At 35.8% G+C, this 14,692-nt stretch overlaps 1 protein-coding gene across 2 annotated transcripts in view; it reads left to right on the forward strand.

Moving 5' to 3' along the window:
* The window catches only part of EIF5B (eukaryotic translation initiation factor 5B), a 92,036-nt gene that overhangs the window by 62,833 nt on the left and 14,511 nt on the right, over nucleotides 1-14,692 (forward strand). For both annotated transcript variants that reach the window (XM_025869009.2, XM_025869008.2), the window contains exons 11-14: nucleotides 2,413-2,520; nucleotides 2,701-2,811; nucleotides 5,244-5,311; nucleotides 6,061-6,202. In XM_025869009.2, coding sequence (XP_025724794.1) covers nucleotides 2,413-2,520; nucleotides 2,701-2,811; nucleotides 5,244-5,311; nucleotides 6,061-6,202 — 429 coding nt within the window. The remainder of the gene's footprint in view (nucleotides 1-2,412; nucleotides 2,521-2,700; nucleotides 2,812-5,243; nucleotides 5,312-6,060; nucleotides 6,203-14,692) is intronic.

Here is a 14,692-nt window from a genome sequence, read left to right on the forward strand (position 1 = left end):
TGTTTGGCAAAATTAACTAACAAAGCTTTTGTCTTTTGAATACTTATAAATTTCTAATACAGTTTCTTAACTTGTTATATTGTTATCTCTTTGTCATATTTTCTTTTTCATCTTGAGTCATTCTCAGTAATTTTTGTCTTTCTAACCTATTGTGTTTCATCTAAGTTGTGAGCATAAAGTTCATGGTATCTTTTATTTTATTTTATTTTTTTATTATGTTAATCACCATACATTACATCATTAGTTTTTGATGTAGTGTTCCACAATTCATTGTTTGCGTATAACACCCAGTGCTCCATGCAGAACGTGCCCTCCTTAATACCCATCACCAGGCTGACCCATCCCCTGTCCTCCCCTCAAAAACCCTCAGTTTTGTTTCTCAGAGTTATAGGATCATTTTATAATCCTTTACATCTCTGTAAGGTTAGTAGTGGTGTCGCTTCTTTTGATTCTAATTTTGGTGATCTGTGGCTCCTTTTTTTTTTTTCCTCTTGGTTAAACTAGTGAAAGGTTTTCTATCTTTTTGATCTCCTCAGACTGAGTGCCTTAAACAATAGAGATTTATTTTCTGATAGCTATTGAGGCTAAAAGTTCAAGATGAAAGCGTCAGCAGGGTTGTTTCCTGGTGAGAGCTCTCTTCTTGGTGGCAGATGGCTGCCTTCTCCCTGAGTCTTCATATGGCCTTTACTCTATGCATGCCCAGAGATTTTTCTTATTTCTCCTCTTATAAGGACATCTGTCCTATTGGATTAGGGCCCTACCCATTTAACTTTAATTACCTCCTCAAAGGCCCTATCTCCAAATACATTCACATTGGGAGTTAGGGATTCAGTGTATGAATTTGGGAGAGATAAAATCAAGTCCATAACAAATTTCATGGTTCCAAAACCTTGCTACATATAATTTTCTAAAATCCATACCAGACATCCTCGGTAAGAATCTCCATTGTGGATAGGGGTATCTAAGCGATGCTTTGCAACCAGATAGTTTTCAGCCCTGGGATTGAGGAAATATTCATTAAGAAATCCCCAGCTACAGATGATTAAGTGGTTACTAATTTTTGTTGTCACAGACAATACTGCAGTGAACGAACAGTGTTGTACACATGCATTTCTCTATGCTCGTGTCATTGCTTCAGGACAAATACTTACAGGTAGAATTTCTGAGTTAAAGTCTATACTGCATTGCCCTCCAGAAAATTTTAATGCTACACCAAGTGTGAGAGAAAAAGGCAATTTTCAACCATAATCAAATCCTAGCTAAGGTTGTGATGTTTGCATTTGAGTCATAGAATATAAAGGTCTTGTTAGTAAATACTCAAATCTGACTTTTGACCTTCCAAATGTTTTTTCATTCCATTTTTTGTAGAAAGATCCAGTGTCTAGTGGTAGAAATGAAAGTAAAGAATTTTTACAAAAATGGTTTTTAGATGGACGATGTTTTGTAAATTACTTCAGAATTTTGATGAAAGTCTTATCTCATTTGAATGCCAGCTTTACTGTACTTGAAAAGTTGGCATTTCAAATTGCTGCTGGCATGTGTGTTTTTGTTTGGTTCTTAGAAAGTTGAAGTGTCTAGATAAATGCTACAAGAGAAATGCATTGTGATGCAAGGACATGCTTCTCATGCCTAATGAGTGGTATCTTAAGGTAGGAAATGTCCTTGGACATCTTAGGCCGGGGATTAAATAAACCGTCTCTCAATTGAAAGGTTTTACAGTTGTTTATACAATGGATAAAGTTTAAAAATAATTGCTCTAAAATATTTTACAGTTTTGGGACGCCTGGGTGGCTCAGTTGGTTAAGTGCCTGCCTTCAGCTCGGGTCATGATCCCAGGGTCCAGGAATCAAGTCCCGCATCAGGCTCCCTGCTCAGTGGGGAGCCTGCTTCTCCCTCTGCCTGCTCTGCCTGCCATTCACCCCTGCTTGTGCACTCGTGGGCACTCTCTCTTTCTCAAATAAATAAGTAAAATCTTAAAAAAAAAATTTATAGTTTTGAAGTTCTAATGAAATTGTTTGAATGCAAGAGTATATCTCCTTTTATAAAAACCCTCACATAAGCTAGAGGATGTACTGTATATGTACTGAATGGAATACAAGATCACTTTCTTATATTCTTTTAAATAACCAATGTACAAAAGTGCTCAGAAAGTTGAAGCCAAAACTTCACACTATTTTTACTCATATTTAACATTGTTGTCCTGAAATTTAACAGGTTTCTCTTTGTTCAAAGGTACTGTAATGGGAATTAGATTGTAAAGGTTCTGTTGTAAAATGCAATTATGTATAGTTAAATTAACAAAAAACTTGGATGATGGTTGTGGCATTCTCTTGCCAGGGCAACATAATTTAAAGAACAGTAATGATAGGGTTTGAAATAATAATTTGTGATTTTTTTTTTTTTTATTCCTAGAAACGGCGACTTGAACATAGTAAAAATGTAAATACAGAAAAGCTAAGAGCTCCTGTTATTTGTGTACTTGGACATGTGGACACAGGGAAGACAAAAATTCTAGATAAAGTAAGAAAATATTGTTAGCATATAACTTTTTAAGTAAGTGAATGATACCTTATAAAAAGCTAATAGAAACCAAAGCACAGATAGGCAGTTCTGTTACATTAAATAGGTTGCTACTTTCTTATTGCTTTTGTTTCTTTTTATATTTCGAAATACAAATCTGAATCTGCTGTCTCATCCCAGCTTCGTCACACACATGTACAAGATGGTGAAGCAGGTGGCATTACGCAACAAATTGGGGCCACCAATGTTCCCCTGGAAGCCATTAATGAACAGACTAAGATGATTAAAAATGTAAGTACGCTGTATTTGGTGTGTTTTAATCTCTAACAGAAATTAAGGTACAAATTTCAGATACAGAAAAAAAGAATAGTATAAAGATCCATATGCTCACTATTCATAATTAACACTTGTGCCATTTTGTTCAATTTTACTTGAGATTTTTTTTTTAAAGAAAACATTAGATGTTATAGGAGCCCTCATTTTTCATTTCCTCTTGCTCCCAAAGGCAAATGCTATTTTGAAGTTATATTGTTCCCCTGCATGTTTTAACACTTTTCCTGTAGATTTCCATGTTGAAAAACTGTTTCCTCCCCCACCCTCTTTTCCTTCTATCACATTGTGATTGTATTTTCTTTATCTCCCTAATATTTTCTATGTTGGAGATACTCAGTTTATTCAAAATAAATAAAGAAAATCACATGACATTAAGGTAAAGCTTAATGAATCATTATAAAGCAAATACTTTTGTGTCACCTGTGTTAGGAGATAGAACCTTGGCCCTTACCTCAAGAAGACCTCTGTTAGGTCCCTTTCCAATCGAAACACTCTTCCAGTCACAAGGAACTTTTAAAGTAATCTCTACCTTTTAATGTGTTAGAGGTTGCAGAATGTTGTTATTTCAAGCCCTTTATCCATGTTAATGAACAGTGGTTTGGTTTTGTCTTACTATAAACTCATGAATTAACATATTTACTGTGTTTTAATTCATTTATTCTTGTGGTGATATAGTCTCATTTTTGTCCAGTGATTGACTCCTGAGTCTTTTTGATTCAGTTTTAGTAGTCTTTGGTTGCATCCTTGAGTCTGATGTAGCAGGATGTTTAGGCTCATCTTATACATACGGTGCTCCAGTCTTGGAACTGAACCTTGTAAAAATTCTGTAGTTCCATTATCACAGAGCAGGTAAAAAAGGTAAATTTGGAACTAAGGAGTAACAAAACTGATAACTGACACACAGAGCACAAATTATTATATGCTAGTATCTCCCTTTATTCTTTCTTTGGCCTTAGTTCTCTATATAGAAAGGGTCTATGAGTTTGTCTCCAGTTGGTGGTGGTGGTGGGGGGGGGGTGGTTTGGTTGAGATTGTGTTTTACGAATCTTGTTTTCTGGTAGATTCCTAAGGAAGGAATAAGGGGAGTAATACTCTGTGTTTTTGAATATTGCATACCTACTTTGTGGCCTTCACCCTGGAAAGTTAGTTGGCTACATATAAAATCCTTGATTCACCTTTTCTTTCCTTAAATATCTTAAAGGTTACTTGCGTTTCTTCTCACATAAAATATTGCCTTTCAGGTTTGATCATAAGCTGGTTTTCATCCTTTTATAAGTAATGTGGCCTTTTTGCATTTTGGGGTTGATTCTTCTGGGCCAGTTTTCCAGTTATGTGGAAATTTTCCAGTTCTTTTTCAGTATGTAATTTAAAATCTTTATTTTAGGACAGTTTTCTTAAATTACAGTTTTTCAAATTCATAATTTAAAATTTATCTTGGTTGTAATTTATCTGATATTTCTATGTGTTAGTCATTGGGGATTTATAATAGCTAATTCTACCCCAGTTGCCAGAACTTGAAATCTGGTGTTACTTTAGAGCACAGTTAAAGAGCATGATTTTTATTAGGTCTGTATTAAAGTTCTCGGGATAACTTTTATATGACAATTATAATTGCTTGTATTCCAGACACTGAAGTGGAAATAATTATGGTGCTCAGTGAATATTGATTTAAGATCACCAGAATGCAACTATGAGATGTTTTACATTTGAATCATTTTGACCTAGATCAGGAGATAAGATTTTTTGAAAAATCACTTGAAGATTGACAGTATAGATAAGCAAGTAAAAAAAATAATGTATGTGAGAGATTTGTTGGTCAATGCCACTATTTAGGGTAAAAGAGAATGTCCATATCAGGCATGTTGTAATTTTTTTCCATTCATTAAAGAACTTTTGTCCAGAAAGTCAAGTGTTTATGATGTTATTTAAATACAGCAGTCTTTTCTTTAATATTTTAGGTTGGTGTAGTAAATTTTCTTTAAAACACACTTTAGGATATTTTTTTCAAAGTTTAGAATTGCTTTAAAGTTGGACTAGATACATTTTTCAAGTTGTCAGAACCTCTTCTTGCATGTTACCTTTTTATAGATAATCACTCTCAGACGACTTGTCATTTGTTACTTATTGATAATCTGCTCAGAATTAGAGTACACCATGTTTTATGACCTTAACAAAGAGAATATTTTCTCATTTCATTCCCCCTGCAAACTCCTTTGGATTAATGAAAATATTGACTATTTTGCTTTGCTCGTTGATTCACTGTCGTAAAACCATTTATTTAGAAAAGAAAGTGATGTTTTTAAGTTTTCATGGCTGAATAACAGTTTTTATAAAGAAACTTCAATTGTTTTGACTTTCTTAAGCTCTCTACTTTTCCCCACCTTTTCTAGTTTGATAGAGAGAACGTACGAATTCCAGGAATGCTCATTATTGATACTCCTGGGCATGAGTCTTTCAGGTAAGAGCAACTTGCATTATTTGGCATCAAACAAACTACTAGAAACCATTAAATCTAAAAGTTCAGTGAGTGGGAAAGTCTGATTAGGCAACACTGAGGTAGTATTTTAAGATCTGTAGTCCCTGTAGCTACCGATCATCTGTGCCTACTGAATAAGTAGTAATTTATATGGATACTTGTTTTTTTGTTTTTGTTTTTTTAAAGATTTTATTTGACAGAGACAGCAAGAGAGGGAACACAGTAAGGGGGAGTGGGAGAGGGAGAAGCAGGCTCCCCGTTGGGCAGCCCAATGTGGGGCTTGATCCTAGGACCCTGGGATCATGACCTGAGCCAAAAGCAGACGCTTAATGACTGAGCCACCCAGGCGCCCCAAGAATACCTGTTTTTTATAGAGATCTTTCGTACTTTGAAAGACCAAATCCTAATACATACTTGGTCTATCTCCTGTGAAACCCATTATACATGGAATTTATCCTGTTGCCTCTTAGCAGTATTCCTTAGTGCAAAAAACTTGGCCAATACAATTTGCAGAAATACTGGAGTAACTTCTGGAACTAACTTATTCCAGCTGATGTTAGTTCACTATGTCAGATAAGCATTTGGCAAGTTAAGGGCTAATGGCACTTAAATTTTTAATGCATGTGCTTCATTTTGTTTTTTTTTGTTGAGGTTTTACAAAGAAACATTTGTTTCTTTAAAAGAGTAATTTCAAGATTTCTCTTTATGCATCTTTTCCCTCTTTTCAACAGTAATCTGAGAAACAGAGGAAGCTCTCTTTGTGATATTGCCATTTTAGTCGTTGATATTATGCATGGTTTGGAGCCCCAGACAATTGAATCTATTAACCTTCTGAAATCTAAAAAATGTCCCTTCATTGTTGCACTCAATAAGGTAAGCTTCCCTGAAGAATTAATGTGAAAACATGCTTCTTAAATTTTTGTGATTAAACACATGTCCTAGTATAACTTTGATATAAAAATATGTATTTATGCTAAGTGTATTTTGACAAATTTATATACACATATAACCACCACCATCAGAATATAAACCATCTCCATATTCCCAGAATGCTCACTCATGTTCTTTTACAGTAAGCCTACCCCCTTTTTCAACCCCAAACACTGACCTATCACTATAGACTAGTTTTGTTTGTTTTATAATTTCACATTAATGGAATTATACAGTGTGTAATCTTTTGAATCTGGCATTTTCCACTATTATTTTACATTTATCCATGTTGTTGCATATACCACTGATTGTTCCTTTTCGTTGATAAGTGATATTTCATTATCTGATTAGTACCATACTTCATCCATTTACACACTGAATAATAGTTGGATTGATTCCACTTTAAGTTATTAAGAAAACAGCTGTCAACATTCTCACACATGTTTGGGTTGAAATTTCTTTTGATTTACTTTGAATAAATATTTAAAAAGAAAATTGCTGGGTCAAGTTGTATGTATATGTTCCACTTAATGAGAAAGTGACATTTTCCCAAAGAGTTTGTACCATTTTATATTTTAAGATTTCAATTCTGCACATTCTTGCCAATGTTTGTTCTACTTACAGCCATTGTAATAAGTGTGTAATGCTAAATTATTGTGGTTTAGTTTGTATTTCTGTGATGACTAATGGCATCAAAAATCTTTTCATATATTTATTTGCCGTCTCTCTGTGAAGTAACTATTTTAAAATCTTTGCTCATGTTTTATTGGATTATTGTCTTACTATTGAATTTTAAGAGTTCTTTATTGTTGATTGAAGTCCTTTGTTGGTTATGTGTATTGCGGGTATGTTCTTTTAGTCAATGACTTGGTTTTTCATTTTCTTAATGATGTGTTTTGAAGAGGAGAAATTTCTAATTTTGATGAAGTCTGATGTATCAGAAAAAAAAAATTTTTTTTTTAACGATTTGACTTATTTATTTGACAGAGACACAGCAAGAGAGGGAACACAAGCAGGGGGAGTGGGAGCAGGGAGCCTGATGTGGGGCTCGATCCCAGGACCCTAGGATCATGACCTGAGCTGAAGGCAGACGCTTAACAACTGAGCCACTCAGGCGCCCTGAGAAATTTTTTTTTATAATTTATGTTTCTTATGTTCTCTATAAGTAGTCTTTAACCATTTTCATAATTTTAACATTTAGATCTCTGGTATTTTTAGTTAATTTTTGTGCATAGTATAAAGATCAAGGTTCACTTTTTTCCAAAAATCTGGTTCAAAACCTTTTGTTGAAAAGATTATACTTACTTTATTGATTTCTTTTTTATAATGCTGTACAGTTGACACAATGTTACATTAGTTTTAGGTGCACAACATAGTGATTGAACTATATACACATTATGTTCACAAATGTAGCTATCATCTGTTATATCCAGTGCAGTACGCTGTACCTTCTACTTTGGTGATTTATACATTCTATAACTGGAATCCTACGCGTCCTACTCCCCTTCACGCGTTTCATCCACGCCCCCCCCCCCCCCCCCCCCCCCGCCTCTGATAACCACTTTGTTCTGTGTATGGGTCTGTTTCTACTTGTTTGCTTGTTTTTGCTTTATTTTGTTTTTTTATTTTGGATTCCACATGTTGGTGAAATCATATAGTATTTGTCTTTCTCTGTCAGGCTTATTTCACTTAGCATAATATCCTCTGGGTCTGTCCATGTTGTAAATGACAGGATCTCATTCATTTTTATGACTAATACTCCGGTGTCTGTCTGTCTGTGTGTGTATGTATGTGTACAGACCACGTCTTTATCCATTGAACTATCAGTGATCACTTAGGTTGCTTTCATATCTTGGCTATTGTAAATAATGATGCAGTAAACATAGGTGTGCATATCTCTCTTTGAATTAGTGTTTTTGCTTGCTTTAGGTAAATACCCAGTAGTGGGATTACTGGATCATAATGGTATTTCTGTTTTTAGTTTTTTGAGGAATCTCCATACTGTTTTCCACATTGATTGGTTGTACCAATTTACAGTGTTCCCTTTTCTACACATCCTCAGCAGCACTTGTTTTTTATTGTCTTTTTAATACTAGCCACTCTGACTCTGTCATAAGGTGATATTTCACTGTGGTTTTGTTTCCCTGATGATTTGTGATGTTGAGCATCTTTTCATGTGTCTGTTGGGCATCATCTCTTTGGCTTCTTTGGAAAAATGTCTATTTAGTTTCTATGCCCATTGTTTTATTTATAATTTGTGTTTTGGCATGTTGTGTATGTTCTTTATATATGTTTGACATTAACTCTTTATTGGATATATCTTTGGAAATATCTTCTCTCATTCAGTAGGTTGTGTTTTTGTTTTGTTGATGGTTTCCCTAACTTTACAAAAGGTTTTTATTTTGGTGTAGTCCTAATAGTTTATTTTTATTTTTGTTTACCTTGCCTTAGGAGACATATATAGAACAATGTTGCAGCCAATGCCAGAGAAATTACTGCCTGTGTTCTCTTCTAGGAGTTTTATGGTTTCAGGTCTTACATTTAGGTCTTTAATGCATTTTGAGTTTATTTTGTGTATGGTGTTAGAAAGTGGTTTGGTTTTATTCTTTTACATGTAGCTGTCCATGTTTCCCAGAACCATTTATTGAAGAGACTGTCTTTTCCCCATTGTATATTCCTTTCACTTTTGTAACAGAGTGACCCTATAAGCATTGGTTTATTTCTGGGCTCTCTGTTCTGTTCCATTGAACAGTGTCTATTTTTGTGCCAGTACCACTCTTGTTTTCATTACTATAGTTTTGTACTATAGCTTGAAATCTGGGATTGTGATTACTCCAGCTTTGTTCTTTTTCTCATGAATGCTTTCACTATTTGGGGTCTTTTCTGATTCTATACAAATTTTAGGATTATTTGTTGTAGTTCTCTGAAAATTGCTGTTGGTATTTTGATGGGGATTGCATTGAATCTGTAAATTGCTTTGGATAGAATGGACATCTTTAACAGTATTCTTCCAATCCACGAGTGTGGTATATCTTTCCTTTTGTTTGTGTCATCTTCCATTCATCAGTGTCTTAGAGTTTTCAGAGTACAGGTTTTTCACCTTTTGGTTTAAATTTGTTTCTGGGTATTTTATTCTTTCTGGCACAACTGTAAAATGGGATGGTTTTCTTAACTTGTCTTTCTTCTACTTAATTATTATCTATCACTGTCATTATTAATGTATAGAAATGCAAGAGATTTTTGTATATTAATTTTGTATCCAACTTTACTGAATAAATGCATTCTACTCATTTTTTGGTAGAGTCTTTAGGGGTTTCTATATACATTATCCTGTCATACACTAACAGTGATGGTTTTACCTCTTCCTTACTAATTTGGATGACTTTTATTTCTTGTCTTATTGCTACTGCTGGGACTTCCCGTGTTGTATTGAATAAAAGTGGCAAGAGTGGACATTCTTGCCCTGTTCAGTCTTAGAGGAAAAGCTCTCAGTTTTTCACCATTGAGTATGATGTTAGCTGTGTGTTTGTCATATATGGCCTTTATTATGAGAGGTGTGTTCCCTCTAAACCCACTTCATTGAGTTTTTATCACGAATGGATATTAGTTTTTGTCAAATTCATTTTCTGAATCTATTGAGGTCATTTTAGGACTTTTGTCCTTCATTTTGTTAATGTGGTGTATCACCTTGATTGATTTTAGATATTGAACCATCTTTGCAACCCTGGAATAAATCCCACTTGATTGTGGTGAATGATTGTTTTCAGTGTATTGGTGAATTTGGTTTGCTAATGTTTTGTTGAGGATTTTTGCATCTGTGTTCATCAGGGACGTTGGCCTGCAGTTTTGTTTTTTTGTAGTGTCTTTGTCTTGTTTTGGAATTTGGGTACTACTGGCATCATGGAATGTATTTGGAAATTTGCCTTCCTATTCTGTTTTTTGGAATAGTTTGAGAGGAATAGGTGTGAACTAGTCTTTAAGTGTTAGGTAGAATTCACGTGTGAAGCCATTTGGCTTCAAAAGTTCTAGACTTGATTGTTGGGACTGTTTGGATAATTGGTTCAGTTTTGTTACTAGTAATTAATTGGTCTCTTTGGATTTTCTGTTTCCTCCTGATTTGTCTTGGAAGGTTGTATGTTTCTAATGATTTATTCATTTCTTCTAAGTTATCAAAGTTGTTGGCATATAATTTTTTTTATTTTTCTTTATTTGAGAGAGGGAGAGCGAGCAAGAGACAGAGCACACAAACGGGGAGGGACAGAGGGAGAAGCAGAATCCCTCCTGAGCAGGGAGCCTGATGTGGGGATTGATCCCAGAACCCTGGGATCATGACCTGAGCTGAAGGCAGATCCCTGCATATGATTTTTTGTAATAGACTCCTAGTCCTTTGTATTTCTGTGGTGTTGATAACTTCTGTTTCTGATTTTGAGTCCTTTTTTTCTCAACGAGTCTGGCTAAAGGTTTATTAATTTTGTTTATTAGCAAAGAATGAGCTCTTGGCTTCATTGATTAATAAAGTTTTTATAGTCTCTTTCATTTATTTCTGCTCTAATATGTTATTTCTTACCTTCTACTAACTGTGGGCTTTTGTTGCTGTTGTTGTTTCTCCCCAGTGCCTTTATGTATAAGGTTAAATTGTTTATTTTCTTGAGATAGACTTGTGTTGCTACAAATTTTTCTCTTATTACTGCTTTCACTGTATCACAAAGATTTTGGACTGTTGTGTTTTCATTTTCATTTGAGTTCTTCATTGACCCCCTGGTTGTTCAGTACCATGTTGTTTAGCCTTCACATGTTTTTTCCAATGTTTCTCTTGTAATTGATGTATATTTTTATACTGTTTTGGTTGGAAAGGATTGATACGATTTCAATCTTAAGTTTATTGAAACTTGTTTCGTGGCGTAACGTGATCTTTCCTGAAAAGTGTTCCATGTGCACTTGAAAAGAATGTATTCCTTTGTTGTTGCACAGGATATACTGTACATGTCTGTTAAGTCCATTTGGTTGGATGTGTCATTTGCTTACACTGTTCTTTATTGATTTTGTACCTGGATGATCTATCCATTGAGGTGAAGGGGGTATTAAAGCCCCCTGCTGATCTTGTTATTACTCGCAGTTTCTCCCTTTGTTTGTTAATAATTGCTTTATGTCTTCAGGTGCTCCAGCTTTACGTACATAAATACAGTTGTGGATCTTGTTGGATTGATTTCTTTATTATTATTAGTGCCTTTTTGTCTCTTGTAATAGTCTTTGTTTTAAAGTCTCTTTGATAAAAGCATTGCTGCCCGGTTTTTTTTTTTTTCTTTCTTTCCACTTCTGTTCACATCGAATAGCTTTTTTCTATCCCTTCTCTTTCATTCTGTGTGTTTTTAGGACTGAAGTGGGTTTCTTGTAGATAGCATATAAATGGGTTCTATTTTCTTAACCATTCTGTCACCCTTTGTTTTTTGAATGGAGCATTCAGATCATTTACATTTAAAGTAATTATTAATTGGTATGTACTTATTGCTGTTTTGTCACTTGCTTTCTGGTTGTTTTTGTAGTTCTCTTTTTCCTTTCTTCTCTTGCTCTCTTTTTTGTGATTAATGGTTTTCTTTAGTGTCATGATTGAATTTCTTTTGTGTATCTACTACAGGTTTTCGCATGAGGTTCACTTGTGACATCCAAAGTGTATATTATAAATATAGCAGTGTATATTAATTTGGTGGTCAGTCACGTTTGAACATAGTCTAAAAGAACTTCATTTTTATTTACTTCCTCCACGTTTTAAATATATTTTGCATCTTTTTATTTTGTGAGTCTTTTTTCCTTTCATAATTTTGTTCTATTATGGCCTTTTATTTTTCAATTATAGAAGTCTCTTGGATATTTCTTGTAAGGCTGGTGTAAGTAGTGAAGAACTCCTTAACTTTTGTTTGGGAAACTCTTGATCTCTCCTTCAATTCTGAATAACCTTGCTCGGTATAATATTTTTGGTTGTTTTTTTCCACTCCTTTGTGGACTGCACATTTCTGCTGACAAATCAGCTGATAGTAGCCTTATAAGGTTTCCTTTGCATATAGCTAGTTGCTGCTTCTAGAATTCCCTCTATATCTTTCATCTTTGATATTTTAACTATGTTTCATGATATGAACCTCCTTGGCTTCAATGTGTTTGGAACTTTCTCTGCTTCCTGAACCTGGATGTCTGTTTCCTTCCCAGGGCTAAAGAAGTTTTCAGCTATTACTTCCTGAAATAAGTTTTCTGCCCCTTTCTCTCTGTTTTCTCCTTACGGGACCTCTATAAAGATAATGTTTGTTTGCTTGATATTATCTAAGAGATCCCTTAATCTATCCTCATTTTTTTTTTTTTCTGTTCAGCTTTGTTGCTTTCCATTTCCCTGTTTTCTAGATCACTGATCCCTTCTTATGCATCCTGAAATCTATTGATTCCGTCTAATGTATTTTTCCTTTCAGTTATTGTATTCTTCAACTCTGGTTCTTTCTTATATTTTCTATGTCTTTTCTGAAGTTCTCCCTGAGTTCATTCATGGTTCTCTCCAGTCCAGTGAGCATCTTCATTACCATTACTTTGAACTCTTTATCAGGCATAGTGCTTATCTCCATTTAATTCTTTTTCTGAGGTTTTGTCTTGTTCTTTTGTTTGAAGTATATTTTGTCATTTCGTTTTTATTTCTTCCTCTCTTTGTATGAATTAGGTGGAACAGCTATTTCTCCTCAACTAGAGGGAGTGATGTTGTATATGGGTTCCTGTGTAGAATGTGCTTGGTGAGTTTGGGTAGCTGGCTGGAGCTATGGTATTTGTGGGCTGTGGGTCCTGGCACACTCCATGTTGGGGCCACTCTGGTATGATAATCAGAACTGAAGTAGGTTCAAGCTGGGTGTTCCTGGGGCTCTCCACCCAGAGGGCAGCACAGCTGGAGGTCAAATGGGTAAAAGCCAGGGGGTCCCAGGGCTGTATTTGCAGAGAGCACCCTAGCATCACAGCTAGAGCTAAAGTTGGTGTAAGCCAGGGGACTTGGGGGCTCTCCTTGCAAAGAGCGCTCCTACAGGACAGCTGAAATTGAGTGGGCACAGGCTGGGGCAGTCCTATACTAAAGGCACCCTGGGAGTACAGCTGAACCTGAAGTGGATGCAAGCTAGGGGCCCTGGGGCTCTCCATGCAGGGGCACACTGGTGGTGGCTGAAGCCAAGGCAGGTGTGGGCAAGGGTGTCCTGGGGCACTCTGTGCAGGAGGTTCCCTGGCAAGTTGTCTGGAGTCTAAGCTGGTGTGGGTTGGGAGGTTCTGACATGCTGTACACTAGGGGTGCCCTGGTAAGTGTCTGGAGCCAAAGTGGTGTGGGCCTGGAGTGTTCTAGGGTGCTTTGTGTTCATGCTGACGTTCAACTGATGAGACAGCTGGACCTGTAGTGAGGGCTGGCCAGCCATGTCCTGGTATGCATCACACTGGACCCACCTTGATGGGATGGCTTGGGCTGGTGTGGGCTAGGGACTCAGGGCTCACTGAGGTGGAGGGCCCACTAGAGTGCCTGGACGTTGCCCCTGTTTGTGCTGTCAGGGTGGAGGGGAATGTGAACTGTGGTACCTGATAGTAACTCTTGACAGTAGCTGGAGAGAGTTTCAGCAGTTTGCTGTTAGGGTTCTAGAACTGGTTCCTTTATATTCTAGTTGTCCTTTCAAACTGCAGCTTTTTTTCTGTACTCCAGGGCAGACAAATCTGCTCACAGTCCCTCAGTACTATCCCTCCACACAGCAGTTTGCAGTGTTGTGGATGGGGGTTCTCTGTTTGTGTCTTCCTCTTTCTTGCCATTCTCTATGTGGTCTTTGTTGTGCAGAAGCTGTTCCCGTTAGCTCTTAGTTCTTCTTCAGGATCAGTGCTCTGTGAATAGGTGTAGATTTGGTGTGTCCCCATGGTAAGTTCAATGTCTTCCTACATCTTGCGATCTTAGACCAGAAGTTCTCCATTGAAATACTTTTGAATCTTTGTTGAAAATTAATTAAGCCATGTATATATATATATGTCCCTTTTTGGTATTTATCTTCTCTTCCATTGACGTATATATCCATCCTTATGCCACTACTACCCTATCTTGATTATTATAGTTTTATAGTAATGTCTTGAAAGCAGGTAGTGGTCATTTCTTTAAAGTTTCATTTCTCAAAACTGTTCTGGTTATTTTACGGTCCTTGAATTTTCATATAAAGTTTAGAATCTACCTCTTAGTTTTTACAAAAAGCCTTCTGGAAGTTTTATTGGGATTGTATTTAATCTGTAGATAAATTCTATAAGAGTTGACATTTTATCAGAATTGAGTCTTCCAATAAGTGAACATGATATCTCTACATTTACTTAGTTCTTTATTTTCTCTTAGTGATATTTTGTAGTTTCCCAGTCCATGTGTTGGACATATTTTTCTAAATTTATCTGTAGTAT

This window comes from Callorhinus ursinus, unplaced genomic scaffold, assembly GCF_003265705.2.
Source record: "Callorhinus ursinus isolate GAN/ISIS: 27379988/994484 unplaced genomic scaffold, GSC_fseal_2.0 scaffold10, whole genome shotgun sequence".
NCBI lineage: Eukaryota > Metazoa > Chordata > Mammalia > Carnivora > Otariidae > Callorhinus > Callorhinus ursinus.